This window comes from Ascidiella aspersa, chromosome 2 (assembly GCF_963924565.1).
Source record: "Ascidiella aspersa chromosome 2, kaAscAspe10.2, whole genome shotgun sequence".
NCBI classification, from domain to species: Eukaryota; Metazoa; Chordata; class Ascidiacea; order Phlebobranchia; family Ascidiidae; genus Ascidiella; species Ascidiella aspersa.
The window spans coordinates 38,441,506-38,466,413 of record NC_139448.1 but is presented as its reverse complement, the minus strand read 5'-3'; the positions used below and the strand labels follow the sequence as shown (position 1 = coordinate 38,466,413).

Below are 24,908 nucleotides of genomic sequence, written 5' to 3'. Positions count from 1 at the left end.
AACGGGATTTCACGGAAATATATAGATAGAATGTTATTTGATGAAAGCAAATACTTGAAACAAAAACAAATATGTCGTTGGTAAATTAAACTGTCGTTTTACAGGTGGTGTATTATTGCATCACAAAATATGTCTGGAAACACCTTTCCCACACTTGATTTCAACTCAATTATAAAGTTTTTTTATCGAAATAAACTACAAAGTTTACTTAAAACATCAGTGAGGCTGTAAGTGTGCAAAATACGCGCGAGCTTGTCTGTTACGTCACAATGCTTTGTTTCCAAGATGGCGGACACATTAATGTTTATAAACAAATTTTAAACACATTTCATCAAATGTAGGAAAATCGTTTTTTTAGGATGGATGTTAAACCCTTCTTCACTATGGCAACTGTTGATACTGGGAAAAAATGACTCAGCAAAACAACTCCATAGAAATTGGTTGGCACGCGATCGTAAAAAAATGTTTTCGAAAAAAAAGTTTACTCCCAATTTCTTTCGCACGCCATCCACAAAAACGGGATTTTTAACAATCGCGATTTTGTTTCGAGCGAGTCTTTACGCAAGCGACAAAATAAATGTATTTTCCAAAGCCCAGAGCCCTTCGCACGCAATCCGCTATTGCGAGAAATTCTGGCGACGCACACAATAGATTGGGAAGCAGTAAAGGCGACATTCCATTAAAGATAAAGTCCTGCTGTCTGCTGCCACGCTCAACAAATAACTCCCATTTAAGTTGCGGCTTTTTTCAAGAAAAGGCAGTCTGACTTTTTCGCTTTTGCAAACTTTCGTCCAGTTTAGAAACCCCGGTAATTTCGGTCGCTCAAAAAATGGCGAAATTGATTGAAATAATTTTTTTGCCTTTTTGACAAGCGGTTTGCTAAGCTTTGTTTTACCTGTTAGAAGGCCCGTTTTAAAGGAAAGTTACAGGGCCTTAAAAATACGTTTCACCCTCAACGCAAAGTGTACAATGCACTTAGTCTAACAAATGTGACACACATTAACTGGAGATGATACGAGCTCGTATCGAAATGTCTTAATAAAGATATTGTCGATCCACTCGACCTTTTTGGCATTGCTTCATTACCAAGCAACATTACAATTCATTACCAAGCTACATTACAGATCTGTGCATAGTGGACCAAAGTTGCTGATTCCAATGGGAGCCTATAGAGCAGAGGTTCTTTTTTTACTGCGGACCTCTAAAATGTTTTTCTTTGCCTCGCGTGGACCACGGTAGGCAACAAATTGAAATATGACGTCATAAAGTGACGTCACAGACAAATATCTTTTATAAATGTGATAATGCGGTCCATAAATTTGAATTAAAATAGAGTCTAAATAAATACATTCAGTAAAATACCGCTTTATTTTTAATTTAATTGTTTTCTTAAATTGAGTACTTCTTAAATATACACTAATAGTTTTATTAGACCTCCATGGACCTTCAAAAAACTAGTTCACGAACCCCCAAGGGGCCTATGAACCCCAGTTTAAGAACCCCTGGCCTAAAGGTTGCTAACGACCACGTGAACATGTGCAAAACGTCATGAGTTCTTGTGACGATAATCCGGTCGTAAAATGACGTCACAGTGCTTTTGCTACGACACAAAACGAAACCACGGCCTATCTGGAAGTTTAAGCTTATTTCGGCAAATTCTGCCAGGTTAAAGAGGGGGAGTGGTACCTATGCGGGGCTTATTTCAAATTTAAGAAGCGATACACTTTGGTTTTTAGCGTATGTGAAATTTTCCTTACAAATCTAGAAATCAAATGTTAAAATCCAATTTACCAAACAAGGATTAAAAGGTTTTAAGATTATATTTTATTGTTTATCGCCTTTTAGCAACAAGACCCAATAATTTTGTGTTTCACACTTTCCTAAATTTTCATTAGAAATTCACTTTGGTTTGTCTATAGTCTGTAAGCTATATTAAGCGAATAAATGTTCTATCCTCAATATTAGACTGGATTTAGAAATGTTGCCATTCATACTTCAGAATCGCGGAACCCATATTTTTTGTCTAATCAAAAGGTCATTAGAGACAGTGACATTTTTTCCTAAACCTTAAAACTACATAAAATTCCCAACCACAATGAATTCGGATAAATTGCCCTACATAGTTCAGATTACCAGAATCATTTATGGTAAAAGCCGTCCACAGTTTTCCATAACATACTATCGCCTAGACCACTTAAGCAAAATACCTTGTATAGAAGGTTGTGTGATGTAGCGATTGTGGTCAACGTAACCAGCATACGCGCCAGAGTGAACCGGCTGGGCTTGGCCGTTTTCATCACTGTATTCCTGGCAAAAAAACAGTTCATTAAAGTAAAGAAAAAAATACAGATTTCAATTAAAATCACTTTCTAATAATACAAGAAGTAAATTTAATAAGTTAACTAGTGGTTGACTAAACCAGTTTTTTTTCTCTTAAACTTCACTAAACGTGCTTGTAGAATAGGTTACTGTACTGTACGCGCGTTTTTGCGGTAATCTCAAAGGGGGGTAGCTACCAAGGTTAATATGGTGGCGTTAACGACCTTTGGGGTTAAATTTATCACCTACACGTGTTTTATGTTTGATGTCTACCTAAACAACTAGAGTTTCGGAAACCAAATCAAACCAGGTCTTTGTTGGAAGCGACAAAGAAGACTTTGCTTAGAAGGCTTTTAAAATAAGTTATGGCTACTTTGGTTTTCGATTTAGCACAATAGACATGTAAGTTAGGCTAAAGTTTACAAGCCTATAATTCACCCACTATCAGTTAGTGAGATCTTGAGGTGGATTTAAACTTGTAAAACTAGGATAAAACGTGCCATAAAACTTTTAAAATTAACCATTAACAACCCAAAGATATAGGCTTGTGATGAAGAGGTTTGAAAGGATTTCTATATGTGGTAAAACTTAGGAATAAAAGGTGAACTTCAAAAAGGTAATAGTTTTGTCATAAGTAAACAATTTAAATGTTAGTTTTGTAGGTGAAATGTTAACACACAATTTTTTCAGTTAACAAAAAAGCCCCCCCCCCTTGAAGGGGTAATAAAACTGCTGCATTAATATAGGTTTTGTCAAAACGATATGAACGGACCACTTCACGTGATTTTTTACGTTCGAATTTTTTTTTAATTTCAAGGTCTAAAAACTTAAAACTACAATTTTTCTAAAAATAAATTTAAGCTTAGCAAAAAACTTTGTTGTGAATTGTGATAACTTTTTGTAAAATTTGCGAGCAAAGCTTGTTTATTAATTTGTACTTCGCCTGCAATTTTTTTACGTTTTTACGTTTTGTGAATGAAATGCTGCTTGGATTAGTTCAAAGCCGTGTAGTTGTTTTAATTCCTTAAGTCATGAAGGTAAACCTTACAATTTAAACAAAGGGAAAGAAAACGTATGTAAAATAAATTAGGGCACATTTTTTTAAAGTTGGGCACAAATTTTAGGGACTACAAATAGGCCTACAATTAATCCCAATAAAAACAAACTTAAATTTTCCATTTGTTTAAACATTTTGTGAAATCGTACTAAGAATATTAAAGCCCATACAGAAGTAGGTAGCATTTGGAACGTTCCGAATAACTCTTTATTCATTTTAAACATAGTGAGAAATCCTTCGTGAAATCGGTTGAAACTGAGCGTTAAAGTTTACAAATTGTCGCAAATTTCCATGCGTAAAAGTAGCAAACATTTAAACTTTCTCCGCGAACTGTTCGCTTTTGCTGGCGAGTTAAGGTGTTTGCATAGCGTAGTCGGGACAAACATCGACGTTTGGACACGATTCGCTCGCGTCAAAAGCGCTTTCCCATTGTTTAGTTAGGCCGGGAATGGAAAGGGGCAATCGGGCGAAAACCAACAGTTGTTATAAGCGCACAGTCGCTAAACCAACCGGCGATTCACTCGGAAAAGCTTTAACAATTTCAGATCATTGGTCTAATGTGCAACGGAACTACACGACAATTGCGCTCTGTTGCTTTTGAACGAGTTCTTTCTAGGTCTAGAAAAATTTCATGTTTCCGGGGAGAATGACAACACACTTTCAACCGCGCTTTGTGAGTGCAAGAACACAAAAGAAATTCCTGACTAGGGCTGTGATCAATCTCCACTTTAAACTTAACAGTTGAATTCGATATAACTTTGGATAAAAAGTTTAACAGTTTCTTTTTTAGTGTAGCCTGCTTACATGTAAAATTCCAGTTGAAAGACAGGATAAAGAATCAAGTAAAATTTGATCCCAAAGCGCGTTTTTAGCTTGTGACCTCCCTATTAAAATCAGGTCACCAACAGAAACTTTACTTTCATCATATATTTTAGTTACTCTTCTTTATAAAAATCATTAAGTTATGACCTTCAATCAATTAATGATAAGATAAAATTTAATTTTTTGTGATGTCAGCATTCTGTTGGGTTTAAAATAAAATAAATAACCAAACATTTAAAGTGAAAGGGCTGGTCAGTACAAACGCTTTGGTGTTGGTTTTCAAATCACCTTTGTTTACTGTTGGACAATAACCGATGTGACATCACAATCGTTGAAAAGTATGAAGCTGAGCTTAATGTTTGGGCCGAGGCTCAAAGATTACTGGAAGTAAATTGATTTTCTTAAGCCAATGGTCCTTAAATGTATTGGTAACATTAATCTAAAGAAGTACTAAATATATTTTTATGATCCGTTACGATAAGACCACACATTTGAGGTAATGTAACACATTCAACTGTAGATTTTTTTTATGACGTCACGTTACGATGTAACTTTATGACGTCACGCCTGAGAAAAGTTGACCCCCCCCCCCCAGTTCAACGACCTTATTTTAATGTACCTGGTTGTAGTTGGTGACAGGAGTGTTGTTTTGTTGTACGTTCAGCTGGGAGAAACGCTCCTGAAGCTGCCTTCCTCTTGGTGAAAGTACCTCCGTCTGGTGGAAGTAAATAACGGAGTTAGAAGAACGGAACAAGTTACAAAAAAGTGGAATCTGCGGAAACTAATATGTGAATAAACAACGCTATACATTGTTTACTTTTAATTCCTTCATTTTTGTTTATGTAACCAAAATAAGGTGGATTTTTTTCAATCTACCTATAGGGGTGTCATATAATTCATTTACCAAATATACAGTATTGCAATACATTTGACCTTATGCTATTCCACTTTTAAAATTTACGCTTTTCTTCCCTATGAGTTTTAAAATTTGTTTATGCGCATGCGCACGTCGGACTCGGGTAGTTTCACGTGATCTTACTCGAGTCCAGCCCTGCCATAAACATTTACGAAAAAACGAATTTGTTCGTAACTCCATTCCCACGCGCGCCAACTACACGAGCTGGAAGTTTTCTGGATATTTTAATCTCACAGGCGTGAAGCATGTTGTTTTGTAGAACAAGTGTTTTGTCGAAAGCTTTGGGAGATTCACGGCCTAAGCTTCGTATTTAACCGCAAAAAGGAGTTGTAGCGAAGGTACAAGTCCAACATGGAACTCGCAATCTTATTTGCTCCTCGTAAAACTAACGTCAAACCGAAGTTAGCCATAACATTTGTTACGTAACATACATTGCTGCACTTTATTGGCAGAACTATGTGCGAAAAAAATATTAGTACTTTTAGACCAGTGAAAATTTTTGTTAACGACCAGGGTCAAATAAAAGTGTTAAGAGATGACGTCACAAATCGGCCATTTGTACCAAACCAAAATGATGGGAAAAAATTACGATTTTGTATTAGTGAACAACACATACGTTATATATAGCGATCAAAAAATTTAACGAGTTGAAATTGGGGAGAAAACTAACAAAATTTTATTAAATTATTTCCTGAAAATATTTAGTCCGAATTTGAGTCTAGATTCATGCCATTTTGCCTAAAATGCTTAAGTCAAGTAATTAAAATCAGTGACTTAAATACACTTAAGTCAAGTCATTACAACACTAATTAAATATAATAATACTTTGCTGATGAAAACTTAATATTGTTCGATTGTTTTGTAAGCAAAAAAACAAACAAAAAAACAACTTACAAAAATGCAAGAATTTCACTTACCGGTATCATGTGGCTCCCAGGCCCAGCCATGGGTCCCGGTGTTGCGCAATTCGACGGGGGGCAGGGGGTTTCCGGCTGTACGTGGATGAGGGGGCAGCTAGGGGTTTTCCCTGGTGAGTAACTTGCCCCAGGACTGTAGCTACCAGCAATGGAAGGAGGGGGGCTTGGGTCGTTCGAGTAACTTCGCATTTGCTGGGGTTGGTTTTGCTGGTAGGAAGCATTGTGTTGTTGTTGTTGCTGTTGCTGTTGTTGTTGCTGTTGTTGTTGTTGTACTGGTGTACTTGCGTGTTGGAACATTTTGTCCGATGTTGGCTGAGGTGTGTACTGCGGATTATCCATCGTTTGTGACGTATTAATGCTTAACTAGACAATGTCAACATCTCAACGATGGCCTAACTGTCCGAGTTGTCAATTTTGCCAAAAAATCTACAAAAATCAAACAGGGATGTTTTATAAACACAAATATTAATTTTTGAATTTTTTTTACAAAAATAACGGCGTAGGAAAGAATAAATGATAGCTTTAAAATAAATTCAATCGACACAAAAATATTTTGTTGCCTTGAATACCTTTTACTATTATTTTAATTTACTTTAGCTTTTGCTTTTAGCGCCCAAAATACATATTATACGCGATTAACTAAAAACGGTTCATAAAGTGTAGTTTAATCACCAAACATCTGTTTAAAGATATACGAAAAGATCACCGAAAATCATAGTTTTCAAACTTTCACTTCTTTATAAAGAAACTCCATTTCTAACCTCTAATAATACTTTATAAACTCTATTGACATATGTGGCCAATAGGTGCTAGTACATATCGATCTGACCTTTTAACCTCACCAAGACACCTGTGAATATTGAGACACAAACAAGACAGACATTCCCAGCTCAAAAGCAACTTGATTCAGCAAATTCCATCGGCATATTCAAGTGGTTAGCTACAAGTAACTTAAACTTTACCTGACAAACTCTCCCATCTAAGACTAGGTTTGTTCACAGTCTGATAAGAAGCATTCCATTCGGTCTGATAAGGACATACCTTGGGCTTTTCTGCCCTTCCGAACATGTCTACTACATTGAACAAATACTCGGACAAGATTCTAAATTGTGACTCATCAAGCGAAACAAGAACGCCCAAACAAACTGCACTGTGACGTAACTAACAGCATGATACAAACTAAATTTCAAACAGGTTTATTTAAAAGGACGTTTTGCGCGTGTTTAAAGGTGGAAAGCCGAAAGATTTATTCAGCTTTATTGCAAGCTCGTGAAATAAACTATTTTTCTTTTAAATTGAGAAGTTTGTTCCTTTCTTCGATATTAATGAAACGAGCACCATTTTTTTAGCTTGCGGCACAGTAAAAACGCAAAGAACAAAAATTATTGGCGGCACACTATAAAACAACGATTTTATAAATTAAGAATTGCCTTTAATACATCACACAAGGTACTGAATAAATGCATTAATATTGGCAGTTTTCGAAGATATAATAGTGTGTATTCGATCCTCATACGCTTCGCTGCATTCCTATTTGTAATATAAATAAGTTATTTTTCAATATGACGAAAGGTTACAGACACACTTGAAAATCTGCCTGAAGGCCGAGGAACACAGTTTGAGAATAATCACTGATTTAAAGCAAAGTACGCTCAAACAGCAAGGAACTAACATCGTAGCTAGCTGTGCTTGTGAACTAAATTACTTTACGGAAATTTGATTTTCGCTTTTAATGAAACAAGCACAGAAATAGCAAGTTTAAACATAGTCTTTAAATGTGTACCTGTAACTCCTTGTTTAAACCAAGGGTTCTCAAACTTACACTCAGACAGCAAAAAAAAACTGACATCGCAGCAATAGCTGTGTTGTTTGTAGGTTAATAATTCGCCGTACCTTGATCCAACAAAGACACAAAAGCTTAATGTTGACTTCGGTCAGTGGCAAACAACTCGGAAACTAAACGTGAAAAGACAACTTGTGAGAAACTTAACGCTTAAGCTTTAGCCAAGTAACGTTTTTTAGAAACTGATCCGTTTTGCAAACTTAACTAGTTCGAAATATTACCTTACAAACAGTTACACTGTTGTACTAAACGTGAAAAGACACCTTAAACCAGGGGTTCTTAAACTTTTTTTACCGGGACCCCTAAGATCATTTTTGGTTTGCAAGGTAGGCAAGAAATGCTCCAAAATGACGTCACAATACAAATAGACTTCATAACTCTGTTTATTTCGGTCCGAAAATGTGAAATTTAAATGGAGTCTAACTATACATTCAGTACAAAACCGTTTAATTTTTAATTAAAGCGTTTTCTTTGAAAAATTAATTAGGCCTACTTCTTGAGTATATACTAGCTCTTTAATTAGACCTTCATGGACCCCCTAAAACTAGTTCACGGACCCCCAAGGGGTCCATGGACCCCAGTTTAAGAACCCCTGCCTTAAACAATGATAATTACAGCTCAATTTAACACGTAAGCTTCAGGCAAGTAACGCTTTTTAGAAACTGATTTATCTTGCAAACTATAACGAGTTGGGAAAAGTGCCTTACATAGGGTTACACCGTTATTTTAAACTACACTTGATCCTATGTACTAATTTGCTAAGAACCGATTCTACAAAACTCTTAAAATTGTAGAGTATCAAAAAAAAAACTGCGTTACAGCTAGGAATGTCCGATACTTTTAACCCGATATTTCGGCCAAACAGTATCGCGATCTGATGCCAAATGACGTCATCACTTTGTACCGGCAACATAGATGAAACTGAAATGTTGAATGGTAATTTATTCCACGTTATTATTCCAAATTTGCTGTAGCGTTACTAAGTTTAGTTGCTTTCTGTTGACAACCTACCGCAGCATGTTTTAATAAAAATACCTTACAAGGTAAAAAATGATGTGTTAAATTACAAACTATGAATAAAGTTATTCTATCAATTCGGTATCGGATCGGCACCGATACTACCCTAGTATCGGACGAGTGCTGACACTACCACTCGGTATTTGGTATCGGCTACGATCCGATATTATCGGACGAGTACTGATACTACCGCTTGGCATCCAGTATCGGCTACGATCCGATATTATCGTAAATCCCGAGTCTTAAAGCGTTTTAAATAATATGGAAGACACGTTCCTACATGTCCCACAAAAAAATCAAAATAGTTGCCGCAAAAAAACGTTTTTTGGCGAACGCAACCAGAAAAATGCGTCATAACATGACGTCACAAAATTGACGTTATGCTTCTAACTGGTTACGTCACAGGGGCAATCAGTGCGTTGCGTGAACGATAAATCAGCACACCTGTGATTGATTGGGCTGGAAGCGTACCAAGAACCAGCTGCGGTAAATTGCCTTCGGATTGTACAGGCTTGTCCTCGGTCGCACAAAAGGATTACTCCGCGCTTTACAAAGCTTTCAATGCTTCATATTGACCCGCCCAGCTTGCCACAATAGTGCTCCGCTGGTAAATGTGTATCAGGTGATGTCAGTGGGCTATGCGCGAACACATTGCCACCATTTAAAATTGGCTTGGACACATTAGATTGCCAACACCGAAAGCTTTGCCTAACTAACTAAAATGTGGTAATTGTTGCACATTCTGGTCTCATAGCAATATTAGGTTTAGTTTACTCTAAAAACGAAGTTATTACACACCAAAGAATGCTGTAGAAATGCAACTGTCTCAGCTAAACCTTATGTTTAACCTTATTCAAACAACTGAACTCGTATTTTCAATATGTATCAGGCGAAGTCAATATAGGCGAGCACATTGAAACCATTTAAGTTCAGCTAACAGACATTAGATTTCTGCCAGCACCCGTAGCGATACTCCGTGACAGAAAGTTTGTAAATTGTTGGCACATTCTGTACGGGTAGTCTTTACATATTACAGTAAACTTTGAGTAATAATTACCACGTAAATATACATCCTGTTTATTGACCACGATTTAATTAACTCTACTACAGTAAAAACGAAATAAAAATACAACATATCTAACTATCTCATTTAGCTAGCCTATCTGCTGCTACATGGTACTAGGTACTTAAGTCTTTTGTTAGTTAAAAGACTTTATCGCAATATTTACAAGCTTTAAGCTGTTTAACTTCAGTAAAAATACCATATCGGTTAAGCGTTAGTCAGTGCGACTTTACAACCGCTATAGTCACATGTATGATACACATTACAAACGTGTACGGTGCCTTCAGTTCCTATTTAAAACAACGCACATTTCAATATTCCAACCTCATACCTTACCACCGGCGTTTTAGTTTTAAACCTACAATGCAAAGTTCATATCCTTAAAGCGTTTTTTACAATCTAAATTGGAATTCAAAACGGCCTTTAAACGAGAACTTAAGTTTTAATCTGCACCATAACCTAAATACCTCTGGGCCTTTCGATCTACAATTTCGTTTTCACTAATAAATTAGGGGTGTTTAACTTCATTAGACATCAGCAACAACAACGCGGTAAATTATGAACCTTTTTCAATCGAAAGCACATTGGTAGAATAACTTTAAAATTAACCATACAAACTATTTTAAAACTTAAATAAATATAACCGGGGCCTTCATATATTAAACAGAAACAACTCTAACTGTGTATATTTTATTTTCTCAAATCTTAAAGGACCTTGAACTAGGAATCCCAAGCGCAATTTATTTTTACATCTTAACAATTTAAGCTGATACTTTAGATTCTAACACTGTTCGCAATTTACAATATACATTTAAACTAAACAGCCTTAAGCTGCAATTCTCCATAATCACTTGAAACTTAAACTTAAAACTGTTTATTGACTCTTCACCACATTTCACCATAACGCAGCCATTTTAGCTTGCATTGTTACTAAACAAACGCAACCTGGAACTTTTTAGGCTATTAGGTCTATCCAGTTTAAAATTTACAACAAACATAGCATTTCAGTCAAACAGTCGTAGGCTAAAACGTTCTAAATCACTCCACACAGTTTCTGTGTAGCAAACGGGCTTTCTAATTTCAAACTACATTAAAACTAAAAACCTTGAATATACATTTGTATTTTAAAGGTGGTTATAAAACAAATAACTGAAGTCCACGAAATCTTAGGTTATAATATTTTAATCTTTAATCCACAGTCGCTGTTGCTCAGACAACAATGATTCCATGGCCGTCAAGTCTGCCTTTCCGCTTTTCCTCGGTGCTTTATTACATTATTACATGTTTACTCTCCAATCGAAAACGCCAGCAAGGATCCTACAGCCGGGAATCATGGCCTGGTGTTTGTTCTTTAAGCTACAGGCAGCCCACCTTACAAGACAACTGCACTTTTACGAGGCACTGACGCAAGCAGGGATGGTTTAAACGTCGTCAGCGCCGCTGCTGCTGCTGTTACTGGCAGTCGATGTGAATTTATGCCCTGTTTGCTGTGGCCCGACGCCGTCTGTGTTTGATATGCGCGCCAAAGAAGGAGTACGGCCGCTAGCAAACGCACTTTTTCCCTGGTCTTGACTCCCGGCGTATATTTGCTCACCAGCGAGGTCAAAGTCGCCTTTTTCGTCTCTTTTAAGGCTCACTTTGCGATTTTAAGAAGCTACTTTGAAATCAGGTGAATTCTGTGGACTAACGAAAGACAAATTCTGGCCCTGGTCTAGAATCCTACCACTTTTTTTACAGTAACGAAAGAGTCGTCAAAGTTGAAATTCAAAGGAAGAAATAAACTTGGGAAAATAAATATAATAATCACACTTGACCCACCTGAACCCAAACTCGCACCCTAATCCAAATAACATAAGCAATATAAACCCCCTGACGAAAATGTGGTGGGATTCTAGACCAGCGCCCGAATTCCACTAAAAGCACAGTTACCGCACTTTTTTCACAAGATAGGGTTCTAGTTAAAGAAAAACTACACTTAACCGCTTGTTTAAGTTAGTCTGCAGTTTGTAAAATAATGATTGGTTGAAATTTGGCTTGATTTTGATAGCGGTCGGTTTTTGCAAAGTTATAATATAAAGTTAAACGAAGCAATTCTATTTGACAACACAAGTCCACCTTAACATCTTTTGGTTGTGTAAACTTAAAACCTATTGAAATGCACGCAATGAAAACAATCTAAAACCGCCTTTTAAAATATTACATCTGACATTTTTGCTGCCTTACCTATTCAAACTACAAAAGCTTACATTTCACCAACTGCAGCAAAAGTCGGCAATCCTCTTTAAAATGCGTTTACAGTATCTTTTAAAAAGTTCTTAGGTAAACGCTTAATAATTTGGACAACGAGACGATAAGGCCTTGCCATAGCGACCCTGTTAAACAGAGCCCAAGCGCTGGAATCTCTGGATATGCGATGAGCATTCTATGCTGCCTTTTCTTCTAAGTAAATTCACTGTTTGGCGAAAGGATGCTATTGTGAAATGTAAAATCTCGAATTCCTAGAGCAGTGGTCTAAACCTTTATAGTGTCGTTGCTCATTCAACTGTCTATTTGCAGTCTGTAAATACACACAACAATCCTTGTTTTAGTGGTTCTGATATTTCTTGCTTGCAACGCTTTTTGAATTTCACTTATCTGACAAATTTTACAAACATCTTGGCATAAAACTTTTTTATGGAGAGTGTTGCCAAACCAATTACATTTAAAATGCAGCAATTGCGTATTTTACCGTTTATCGACTATATGTGGCAGTTTTGCTTATTTTAACGCATTGCAATAAAACATAAAGCCTGCTAAACACTTGAACAGCCTGAAGTTTGTCAGTTACAGTTTGTTCTAAAGCAGCCTTAAGCACCTTTCGCTTCCAGCAGCCAATTCGACCCCAACTTGATACGAACAACCACAGCCACCTTCTTCTCGCCGTAAATCCTGTGACGTAACACAGGAGCATTGTCGGCGAACAATGGACGGCGCGCGAGGAAAAGAATTAATTCGTTTGTTGGTCAACGTATCGCGTTTTATTGCCGCTTATTGTTTGACAATGGGTTTTTCGAACATTGTCTCGTCGCTATTTTATCACAACACGTGTCTGCTCCACAGCGGCCGCTAGCGGTTATGCAAATAATGATAAAAATCCGCTAAAAGTAGTCATGAGCGTAAGCATGAAAGGACTGCAGGTCATACTGGTTGGTGGTTAAGGTTTTAAAATACTAGTTCTGGTTGTATTAGGTTTAGTATGAGATTGGTAAAAATAGTATTTGGAATGAGGGGAATAATATTAATAACTGACCATATACAAAACTCTAATCGTAATGCATAAATTTGTGTTATTTTGTTAATACAGATTAATTTTGTCGTTTTTAGACATAAACTTACCTATATTCGTGCAATTATTGATATAAACTTTAAAAAAGGAAAACCTTTGATAAACCGAAGGTTTAGCGCTGAAAATTGTCCGATACCTGGAATTTGGTTAAATCTACTCTGAAAACATTGACACGATTTCATCATATTTTTGGCGAATATATTGGAAAAAATAGTTTTGATCTTCAAAACAAAAGGATACAAAACTCATAATTCACATATTTTTAAATTTCAAATATATTTTTCTGGGTTCACGTTCGACATGGCAAATGTGAGAAGTTATGTTCTGGCTTGTTTTGGCACAGGGCTGGCGCTAAGCAAAAACTTATTGAAGCTTTTTCTGATTACTGATAGATTATGAAAAAGGTCAATTCCACAACATTATTACACCAGGAGCCGAAAAAGTCGTAATTGCAATCACTTGGTTTTGTACATTTTTAGGATCTGACGAAACTGTTTTTGTTCAGGATAATTAGGTGGCCCGAAAAAAAAGTTTCGGGGCCCGTCTTGTTTTTTCTTCTGTTTTTTTTTCCTGGCAGATCTCAAATAGTTTAACATATATAAATTATTGTTTTTGTCCGAAAATAATGGGGCAACCAGTATTCATATTAAAAGCGATAATTTAAGCGACAAAAGCGATACCCATTATCGGACAAACCGGACTGGATTTCATCGTTCAACGATTTAAATCCCGAACAGCATCACGGAGCTTTACAAGTTCCAAGGCTTGTGGGTTCGACTCCCGTCGGCGGCAGATCACCACAAATCCTTCTCTTCGTTTCGCAGCTCGTCCTCGCTGTTAACCGTGACGTAATTATGACGTTTCATGACGTCATTGCAGTGCCTTTGTACGCTGATGACGCGTTTAAAGGCCAAAGTTCTTCGCCAGCCGTTCAAGACATCGGAAGTCCGTCGTTTCAAGGAATGAGCGAAGCTTGGGATCGTCAAGTTGTCGTCCTGTACGTCACAATGCTGCTGTTATTACTACGTCATAAATCTGCAATAGATTACTTCACATTGTCGCAGGTAGCTACGTCATAATGCTGCAATTGGTAATTTTCGGATCGTATCGCGATACTTTTGTTCAAAGTATCGGTTATCGGAATAACATCTCAGGCATCGAACATCCCTATTTATCTATGCATCAAGTCTTCGTAATAAACGTTGTCATGTAATGAAATGTTGTGCATAACGAAAATACATGCTCTTCAGTTGATGGAATCTTTACTTTCGTTTTTCTTCAGTCACGATTATAATTTTAGGATTAATTCAGCAGCATTCTTATCAATGAAGGCTAACTTTATTCATGCTCGCCAAATCTTCTGGTCACAAAACTACAGGATTTTACGTTGTACGAATTATTATGCCAAAAAGTAACTAGATGTTGAATTCAAAAATGCCGAAAACAAAAGATTTAAATTTCGTGTGAGAAAGGTTGTTTGATTTATGAACTTCCTGTGAACATTTTCGTAATTTATAAGGTGGTTCAAAAAATGATTTAAGCCTACCTTAAAGCGCCGGTATTTTATGTTAAGGTGCATAGCGATTGGTTTAAAAAATAGTGAGGCGTTTTAAAAACAACTTAAGATTTGTTAAAAACATTTAAACTTTCTCAAACTCTAAAAAGCAACTCTCATCAGCCAAGTTATCGGATGACGTCATTCTTACGCTTTTAATGACGGACTTGTTGATCCACTGAATCACGTTGCTAGGCAACGGAGTCCCAACGTAATCATACATCTCCCTGGCGACACCGTGCGGATCGCGAACCATGTCTTCATAGCGAACTCGGAGGTAAGATACAGGAGGGGAGTCCCCTAAAAACAAGATGTTTTAGAATTAGATCAAACAAAGCAAAACAGCAAGCCATTGTACAAATTTTTCATGCTTGTTTTTCTATTGTGATATGTAGGTTTCTATTTAATGCTGTACGATTAGGATATAGATAAAAAAACTCACTATTGCTAGTTATTTGTCTTTGAGTAAAAAGTAGCATACAATTGTGGCTGTTTTATGAGCATTAAATTACACAAAATTTAATTAGTATATTTTAATTCTGTATGTTGCACGTGTGTTTTGGAAAATTGAATATAAACGGAATAAATAAAGTAGACTTTTATGGCATCATTAAAAAATTCATGGAAATGTTTCAATGAAATCATAAAACCATAAATTTTAATAAAAAGAAGAGGTATAAAAATATAGGTTTTATGAAGTAGTCTGACTTAATTTATTAAATAAAATCTTCCATGTTATAAGATTGAAAGAATAGAGAAATTTTATCATAATATATGATTTATTATATGCTAATAATACACCATTTCGTAACACTTGGCTGGTCTGATAATCCAAAATTAATTTGTGCATTTTAGCCCTGGCTTGTGATCTAACGGAGTGTTTTTTCATCTTTGAAAGTTAGTTATTGTAATATTTTAATGAAAAGCATATTCACAACAAAAGCAAATAAATTTCCCATCGCTAAAGCAACTTTGGTGAAAACAAAACGTTACCTTGGCCCCAGTAAGCATCCGAGAATAAAGAGTTTGTTCTCAATCGACGGCAAACAATTTGTGCTTCTCTTGCCAGCGTTTCAATGGAAAGTTCGTCGTCCGGCATCTGTAAACATTTCGACGTAAAAACATGCAGCTCTTTTCAGGGTTATGTATGACTTAAGTCAGTCGTTTTGGGTAAAATGACTTAAGTATTTTTGATAAATGACTTGGGTTGAAATGAACTGTTTTTACTTAACATTTTTTATAGAACTGAGTCATTTATCTTGATTTTTGCACGTAAAACGATCTTTTATTTTTATATCAGTGATTTTGACTTGAAATTGAAATTGTTATTTTTTTAAAGGACTTGTTTGACAAATGACTTGACATTTTCCACATACCAACAAGATCATCTGTGCAAATATTGTGTCTGGTACCGGTAATGCTTTTAATTGACAAATTGTGTTTAATGTGACAATGTTTAATATTTTTACAGTTCTTATATAAAATTACAATTTTCGTTCAACAGTGCCACCTGATTTTTGCTTCGAATTAGACAAAAAAACTAAATGTTATTAAAATCATTAATTTTATACAGTAATCAAACATTGTTTTTTCTACTATAATCTGCTTTAATGCGATTTGCAATTAACACATAATTCTCACTTCCAGTGATTAGGATTAGCTCTTAAAACAAAACTTATTAAAAGTAAAAATCAGTTTTTAATATGCTAATTATAATGTTCGTTTCTTTATAACTCGTTAGAAACATCAGTTTTTGACGCCACTAGAATGGCACGAAGCGAGAAAAATATCCGAAAATTGCAAAATATTTGGAACAGTTATTGGTGCAAATATTGTCGTCCGACTATAGTCATTTGATTCTAAAACAGTAGCCGGAGGCCAATGCTTACTAACAGTGCTAGTTTAAGAAGTAACTATTGTGCATTATATATTCTTTATAAAAATTATATATGTCTATATAATATATTATTCATGTTTAAAACTTTTACTTTTTTTAAACTATAATTGTTTAAAAATTTAAAAGAAAAAACGGAAAATTAAAATTTTGATTCATTTAAAATCGAAGTATATTTTATTCACCTTTAACCTTGACGACAAAATCGCCCTTGGGTCTCTGATAAGGTGAATGACCTTGAGGTCGATGACCTTTTTTACAACGTCACTCTCAAGTAGTGACATCATAGTTGAAAAATCGCAGATCCTAATTACTTTGAAGACGACCAACTTTGAGTTTTGACAGAGACGTGAAAGAACGTCGAGGTACAGAGGTACTTTGTGGCATTCTATGTTTATTAGGGTTTTAAGGCATTCGCGCTGGTAATTTGACAAGAGGTAATGTTTCCAGTCCATAAAGCAAACGTTGTTTTTAATGCAATTTGAGAAGGCATCTGTGTGGCGTGTCACTTTAAAAGCGTCCAAGTACAAGTTTCTTGCGTTTGTAAAGTCGCAGCGAACGAACTGGGACAAGGCTTCCACTCTTTCCTTCTCCAATACGTTGCAATATCTTGTGTAAGGATAAAGAGGCTCAAACAGGTAAAACACTTCAGGGTTTCTGTTAAAAAGTTCGCCCAGAAACGAAGAGCCAGACCGCTTATTTGTCAGAATTAAAACAACTGTTTTCTTTTTTATCGGGCGTGCATAATTGTTTTCTTTCGTTATCCGACTTTCATTGCTGAATATATTTGTTTGCGTTTTCTTGGCTTCTGTGTTGAGTTCAGGATTCTGCTCTTGAGCCAAATTATAGGTTTCTGCATTTTTTTCAACTGAAATTTTCTCGAGAAAGCGTTTTTTATTGGTAGTAATTGCTGTTGTTGATGTAATCAATGGTTTTGTTTTTGTTTCTAAACTTGGAAAATTGTTTTTTGCGTAACTTAACTTTTTTACATGAAATTTGTTGACAGAATATCCGTAGCGCCACAGTAATCCGACACTAAGGAATATTGTAAAAACTAAAGCACTTTTAGGTTTTATGAATATAAAACATCTCATTTTGTATTTTCAATTTTATCCAAAGTAATTACCATTATGTACTTCGATGAATAAATGTGCGGTTTTATCATTTGAAACCAGATTAAGAAAATTAACAAGCTGAAAATTAAATATAACTTATTTAATAAAATTTAAAATTAATAAATGCTTAACTTCCATTTTACACACAATATACAACAAAAATCGCATAACAATTTACTGAACGGGTTTTCAAAATACCTGACATTCTAGAAAAACAGCATGTCTAATTAAAACCAGACCTAATTTTGTTGCCTAAAATTTCTGTACTTAAAAATCCCACCCTAATTAGACTGCTTTAATTCACATTGCATTACGAATACCTATTTGACTGGTGGCATTTAATAAAGATGCAGCTGATATTTTGCTTGCTAGTCTGTATTCATTGATATGCTACATTTAGTAAACTGTCTTCAGCCACAACGCCTGGGGCGATTAAAGACGTATGTAATTTAAATCATTCCAAAGACATTTCGAAAGCACGCAGATTAAAAATTACCCACTTTGCGACCTACTTATAAAGAAAAAAAACTTCGCAGGCAATTGTCTTGAAATATCAGAAAGGGTTTGGCTTTATTGCAAATACGGAAGCATATCAAGCAGCTTGTCGCCCGTATTTTACATGAATCATGTGCGCACTAATTCAAACTTAATCTATAAGTAGTGTAACAAAGCTGAGTTAAGAAGGAAGTTCTTTTGAAGGTTCAAAATAAAATATCACGTAATAACACTTGACACCAAGGGCCATCGAAAAATCTTAGTTGTAGTGGTTTTTAACCAAACTTTTTACAGAACAAACAGTTTTATACACAACTGTTAGTCAACTTGGGAAAACTACGTGTTTAAATGTTAAGTTTCCAGTGTTGTAAAAGTCCCAGTCAAGTATTTATTAATAGGCCAAATCACAAGTTCCAGTCCAAGTCAAATCATAATTAGAGCAAGTCAACTTCAAATCAAGTCCGTGTCATAAAAATAACACCGACAAACTCGTCAGATTTTGAGCAATAACTAAATCAAAAAAATAAGATAAACGCAATATATATAGCAAGCAAAATTGGAATAAATAACCCAATTTTATAAATAATTGCTTGATGAAAAGAATCCAAGTGTCCACATAACTTCAGCCAAGTCACGTCATTTGGCAAAAAACTCAAGTCAAGGCATTTTTTCCCAAAATACTAAGTCATTTAACTATCTACGTGACTATAGAGAATTTATAGTTTAACAACTGAATCACACTAAACTGAAGTTTGATGCACGTTTCAATCTATTTTGTTTGATTGAGCCTAGCAATGACGTCATTTGGTATCAGTTTGCGAAAAAAATCAAGTATCAGTAGTACCGGTTTGAAATGTTAAAAACATCGGACTTCCTTTTCAATACTACGGTCAAAAAAATTCATAACTTCGTAATTATCCACAAAAGACAGTCTTCTTCAAACTGGAATTGAATTTTATTTGAGCGTAGCAAACCAATGAAACGAAATAGAAACTATTTCACACGAATACGGAACCGAAAAAGCAGGGTCTGGGGGCCACGGGGCCCGGTTTAGGCCGAGGCGGCCAGAATTTCCTCGTAACAATCCACGGCGACTTGGGCCTCAGCTTTTGCTTCTTCGCTTGAAGCGGATGAGAGCTGGGACTGGGCTTGCGAGAGACTGGAGCGAGCCAGCTGGAAAAAGGAAGAAGGCTTGCGACTGTGCTGTCACGGATAATATGTTATAGCAGGGTCGGGGATTGTTCACTCGCCTGCTCGCCAAGCTCATACGACAACTATATGTAAGGCAACTGGAAAATCGTGTTTAACTTTTATTTACTATCTTGTTTGGGCTATTATAAATATGTATTTTTTTAGGGGGTGTGTTTTCTCGTTTCCAAACAATGAATGGTCCTCAGATTTTTCTGTCTGTACTACTCAGCTTAAACTTACACTACAGTACATATTAAGACCAGCTATTTCTAACCTTTTTGTGTTAGATAGTTAAATGATATTGCTTAACACAAAATAAAATTGACACATATAAAAATAATTCAGTCTTAATATTGACCCAACATCAAAAGTTTTACTAACTATCTGTTAATACAAATTGAAATATTAGAACTAAATAAATTGAACTAAATAAAACAAATTTTAAATTTATATTTTTTTTTGTCTTTTCTGCTTAATTTAAAATATCTACATTCACAATGATATATATATATATATATATATCCCATGTATATTTATAAAATATTGCCTAATGCTTTAAAATGTTAAATCCAAATCACAAGTTAATAATTATATCGAAATTAACTGTATAGTGCACTGACAGAAAGCTGGAACCAATAATACCACTCATGTAAAAAATTGGATTCTGTAAAAGTATGCAAAATATGAAAACCTTTCTAAATGAAAACCTTTTCTAAATTTTATCTCTTTGCTAAAAACTAAACAAGTTTCTGTTTGGCTTTAAATTATGCTAACTAAGCGGTAGATAAATATTCTCAGGTGCAAGCACTTGTTTAAAAACAGCCAGACTTCCAAATTAAACCAAGTAGCGTAGTAAACAAGATGGGTGAAACCAAAAAAATAGGTACATAAAAAAGATAATGAAGCCAAAATATTTTTTTGCAAAAGGAATCCGAAAACAAAATTGATAAAAATCAGATATACAAGACTGTTTGCTTGTGTAAAACATATCCCTGGTAATTTTGAATTGAACAACAACAACACTTACATCTTTGTCGATTTGATCAAGGGTAACAACCTCCTCTGCTGCAATCTGGACCGTTGAGTCTTCGTTTATCGTGTACGTACCGCTGCTCACTGATAACATAAAGAAAATAAATGAATTTGTACCACTTAGAATGTGATAGCAATCATTTGTAAAGCCAAAAAGGTTGAGTGGATCGATATCATCTTGACGAGGGCATTTCGATACATTGACACCTTATCAACACTGCTGTAGCTGTTCATGACAATTCAGTTATGGGAAAAGAGTATGCAAACTCTTTTTTTTTAGTTTTGCAAACAATATATGTCATTTTTATTGATTTTGACCTATCGTGTAAATTTTAACAACATTTTTACTTTTTTTTTAAGTCAAAAAATAATCGCCTTATTTATAATTAATGCTTTGACTTAGCCACAGGACCTGAAGATGATACAACATAAAAGTTTTTATCAAAACGTCTTTTAAAATCAAGATTTTGACAGTTTACTCAACCTTAATGGCCTAGAGATTCATTATTAAGCGACATTAAACATGGGTGCATAAATAGATTACTAAGTTTATACCATTAAGCAATTCCCTTTTCCACCTTTACCCTTTATTTTTAAAATTTAAATTAGGTGACATTATTGTTAACACTAAAGAACAAATATTTTAATAGATATATATAGATATAAAAAAACTTACAAAACAGTTAAGTGTTATTTTGTAGCAGCATTTTAACCCCTAAAATAAATCAACTAAAATTATTAATTTACTATGTGGTCTATGTTTAATTTGTTTATTTAACGCTGTTCAACAAACTATCCTACAACACAAAACGTGCCAAGATTTAAATATTTGACACAATCTGTTTAATTTATATAGAACTTTATACATCATTAATACAATGTTAACTTCTATATACAAGCTTTGACATTTTTCCTAAACAAAGCATATTCAAAAATGTCCAGTAATTAACATTACAACAATTTTTATTGGAACTGTTTATATTAATTTTAGGTTTAGTATTGCAGTTCAATTTATAGATAAATCTTGGGCACCTAACGACATAAAACTCAAGTCTTTTTTTTTTGCCGCCAAGACAGTGATCACTAAGGATCACGGAACTGTTAATATCATTATTTTGTTTCAGTCACATTAAACAAGTGTGTATCAAAACGAATTTATCAAGATGATGTAGATTTAAAGATTTCCTGTAAGATTCATTCTCAACAGTGCTCTCCGCACACACTGCATAGTGGTCCAACTTTTGTTTACTAGTGTCTAGGTTGGAATAATTATTCAAATGTTTTGTTTCAACAAAAACTTATCGCTCACCCAAAAAAACTCTAAACATTAAGAGTTTATTACCAAAAAATTTGTTAGCGGCTCCCTCATTTTCAAACACAGTAAGCACTCCAGGTTTGAGGACACCAAAGGTTGGGACGTGGCTGGCAAGGATACCGATCATTCCACTACCGGTTGGTACGTCGATTTGCTTTACGCTTGTGCTGCTGTCATAAAAAGCCTGTGGAAAAAATACACAAGATAAGGGGTTTGTATACATCTGGTTGACATGTTCTTAACTTTTTTCTAGATTTCCAGCTAGTAACTGGCTAGATTCTAACTCCTGAACCCAATGTGACAGCCACTTATTTGTTTTGTTTGTTTTTCGTTTATATTTTGTCTCAGACAAAGAGAACCCTAGAGCCTTGACTGTTATTTTTTTGTTTTCCAGTCTACCTTCTTCGAACACATCTAGTCTACCCAGAAGTGCACAAAGGAATAAAACTAGACCTCTACAACCAGGTTCAAAAGTACGGCCTGCATTGCTGCTCTGTCGCTTCTGCAAATTTTGTGTAAAGTCACCATAAAATGTGGTTAGCAGCAAAACGTAACTCAAACGTACAAAAATTGTTCCGTTACGCCAGCGGTTTTCAGGATTGTACATATTTTTATTAAACGCCTGGAAATTGAAATAAATTAAAAAAAAGTCATGGTGGCCTTGAACTAAAATTTGCACAAAAATTAACCAGATTTTGTAGGAATTTCCGACTGACCAATTTTTTTTCAGTAATTTCTCCAGGCTTACTATTTCTGTGGATAAATAGTTCTAAGAGGGCAAATTAGTTTATTTACACATTCACATGGTAAAACGGAAGATTCCACCAGGATCTGCCAAACTTTCCATACAGGGTAATAAACAGAGTTGTAACAACTACCCGACTTAAGGTAATTTTTTTGGCAACTGAAGTTATTTTGCAAAATGGCTCATTGAGCGCTTTGTTTACAGTGTGATTTTTTTATAAAACTGGTAATAAAAATTAAATTTTATTTTTTTTTGTTTTGGTCTGTGATTTAATCAGCAAGTTGAGATATTCTTTTCTGATTACGGCTTGGTTGTGAAAATTTAAATAAAAATAATTGGGGTTTTAAAAATCTGAATGGTTTTACATGGACCTGGTTTTAACAGAGTTCTATTTAACTTGTGTATGTATATTACCTAAAGACACAAAAAGTACAGGACAAAAACTTTATGAAAAGGCAATTTATCCGGACAGAAAATTGGTAAAATAAATATTATCAGTTAATTACTAATTGGTATTTACTCAAGCGAGCAAGGCATAACCTAGTGCAAATACACAAGTTTCAAAAAATTAAAAGAGACTAGTCGGCCGAAACGCTTGAACCCGTCTGGTAATTATATGTCGAATTGAACTAGTTTGGTATAAAAGAGTAACAGAATTTCCGAACCAGGTTAAACGCTACAAAACTATATTTAAAAAACTCTTTCGACGAAAAATTACCTGTTCTGGGGAGCCAAATGAGAAGACCATTTGTCCAGGTTGAGCAACAGCTTCGGCGTAATTTCGAACAAAAGTATTTCGACAAAGAGGCGCCGCAGTTCTTGCGCATAACCTGATCAACGTTGATGCCATGGCCGCCCTATTTGTTGCAAGTTACGACAGCGCTAATTCCAGCTATAAAAAATTACTAAAGTTATAAAAAATTACTGATTTACGTCAATAAATGAAAAAACAAAAACTTTTTAGATTATTTTTGACTTGACCGGCGTTTTTTTTCAAGGAGAAACATGACGAGTTATCCGATGATACCAACCTATTACAGCTAATTTATTTAATTTTAAAGGGGTGTTTCGAAAAAAAAATTGTCCATATTTTTTTGTCAAATTCATTGCGTGTTCGCGTGACTTACCAGTTTGAACTACGTGGCAACATATGTACATTAAAAAGAATCAGATCCCAAAATTTTAAAGTGTTGTTGTTTTCGAGAAATACCTGGGTTAGTTTGTTCTAGAATCAAATATTAGCTTTTCGCAATCTTTGCATTCTCTGGTTTGCAGTAGGCTAATAGGTACCAGCAGCACCGAACACATCGGCAGATCATTAACGGGTAATTAGGTGGAGAACTATCTAAGCTAAGAGGTGCCTAATATGTTGTTTTTTTAGCTAAACGTATCAAACTATTTATTTTAATGGAATACGGTATAATTTAAAACCGTAAAAATATATATAACATGAAAAAAATAATTTAGTCGCTTAGCAATCGGGTTATGTTAACCCAGGTCGGAACTGTTCCTTTTTAAGTAATATTATCAAATATTGGATACAGGCTTTTAAATTATAGGGTTGTGGAACTGTGGTTGAAATTGAAACGCCTAAAATAGCAATTGTTTAAACGAAAAGGAAAAACGTACTGTTAACACATCTAATTGCGTTTGTGCGGTAGGCTTTAAATGCCGTGAGGCCCACGACATTTTTTTGAAACTTTTCATTACTAGTCAAATCGATTGCGAAAATGGGCGAATTGTTACTGCATATTAACACGTACGGGATGGACACAACAAACCCTAAGTTGTATTTACGTTCGTGCAACTTGCAAGCTTGGAGCCAGCACCTACTAAGCAAAACATTGGAGTCGGCAATGCAACTTGGCTTCGGCATAAATCCTCCGAAAGATGGATTTAAAAGCCCAATTGCTTTGGTCGATGTGGGCTACTCTTCAACAAGCCAGGATTCCTTCGATAAGAGTTATTCTTTCCAGTTGCATTTGCTGAAAGGTCTACACAAGAATGGATACAGCCTTGTGTCCGGTACAACTATTTTCAGCAAAGAGGGAATGATTTTTCAAACGAACGTTTCTGCACAAAAAAAACATTTTGTTTGAAATTTAAAAAAAAAATAATTTGAGGTTTTGTTTCAGTAATGCTGCTTTCAATAGTTCTGTCTAATTTATCATATTTTTTCCCTTGTTTACAATGCTTTGAAATGTGTTTTCACGAAAAAACCAATAGATAACGCAAGAAAATTATATATGGCGAATCTCACAAAATTCAAGTTAAGCTAAATAACAAT

General features: G+C 35.1%; 3 protein-coding genes across 3 annotated transcripts in view; all 3 read right to left on the bottom strand.

Moving 5' to 3' along the window:
* LOC146165645 (zinc finger protein GLIS3-like) overlaps positions 1-6,418 on the bottom strand; it is a 37,726-nt gene extending 31,308 nt beyond the window's left edge. Inside the window, exons 1-3 of the mRNA XM_083381538.1 lie at positions 6,032-6,418; positions 4,818-4,913; positions 2,208-2,307 (exon numbers count right to left, since the gene is read on the bottom strand). Coding sequence (XP_083237664.1) covers positions 2,208-2,307; positions 4,818-4,913; positions 6,032-6,370 — 535 coding nt within the window. The 5' untranslated portion in view covers positions 6,371-6,418. The remainder of the gene's footprint in view (positions 1-2,207; positions 2,308-4,817; positions 4,914-6,031) is intronic.
* A 7,655-nt stretch (positions 6,419-14,073) lies between these two features.
* Positions 14,074-18,048, bottom strand: LOC146165644 (carbohydrate sulfotransferase 2-like). Its single transcript, XM_083380994.1, has 5 exons — positions 18,042-18,048; positions 16,914-17,638; positions 15,828-15,933; positions 14,986-15,134; positions 14,074-14,274 (listed from the first exon to the last, which is right to left on the bottom strand). Exons 1-5 carry the CDS (start codon positions 18,046-18,048, stop codon positions 14,074-14,076), a joined length of 1,188 nt encoding a protein of 395 aa, XP_083237120.1.
* Positions 18,049-19,269: 1,221 nt separating this feature from the next.
* Positions 19,270-23,550, bottom strand: LOC146165643 (ATP synthase F(1) complex subunit delta, mitochondrial-like). Its single transcript, XM_083382252.1, has 4 exons — positions 23,340-23,550; positions 21,904-22,060; positions 20,557-20,645; positions 19,270-19,511 (listed from the first exon to the last, which is right to left on the bottom strand). The coding sequence occupies exons 1-4, from the start codon at positions 23,469-23,471 to the stop codon at positions 19,389-19,391; spliced, it is 501 nt and encodes a 166-aa protein (XP_083238378.1). The 5' UTR covers positions 23,472-23,550; the 3' UTR covers positions 19,270-19,388.
* Between the last annotated feature and the right edge of the window lie 1,358 nt (positions 23,551-24,908).

Bases quoted from the DNA above. Each gene is read 5' to 3' on its own strand.
- LOC146165643 (XM_083382252.1), bottom strand. From the start codon at position 23,471: ATGGCATCAACGTTGATCAGGTTATGCGCAAGAACTGCGGCGCCTCTT. The intron at 22,061-23,339 runs GTAATTTTTCGT...TTTTTTCCACAG, and splicing joins CATTTGGCTCCCCAGAACAG to GCTTTTTATGACAGCAGCAC. The intron at 20,646-21,903 runs GTAATAAACTCT...TTATGTTATCAG, and splicing joins AGCCGCTAACAAATTTTTTG to TGAGCAGCGGTACGTACACG.
- LOC146165644 (XM_083380994.1), bottom strand. The intron at 15,934-16,913 runs GTGAATAAAATA...AAATGTTTACAG, and splicing joins TTTTGTCGTCAAGGTTAAAG to ATGCCGGACGACGAACTTTC. The intron at 14,275-14,985 runs GTAAGAATGACG...TGTGACGTACAG, and splicing joins ACAAGTCCGTCATTAAAAGC to GACGACAACTTGACGATCCC.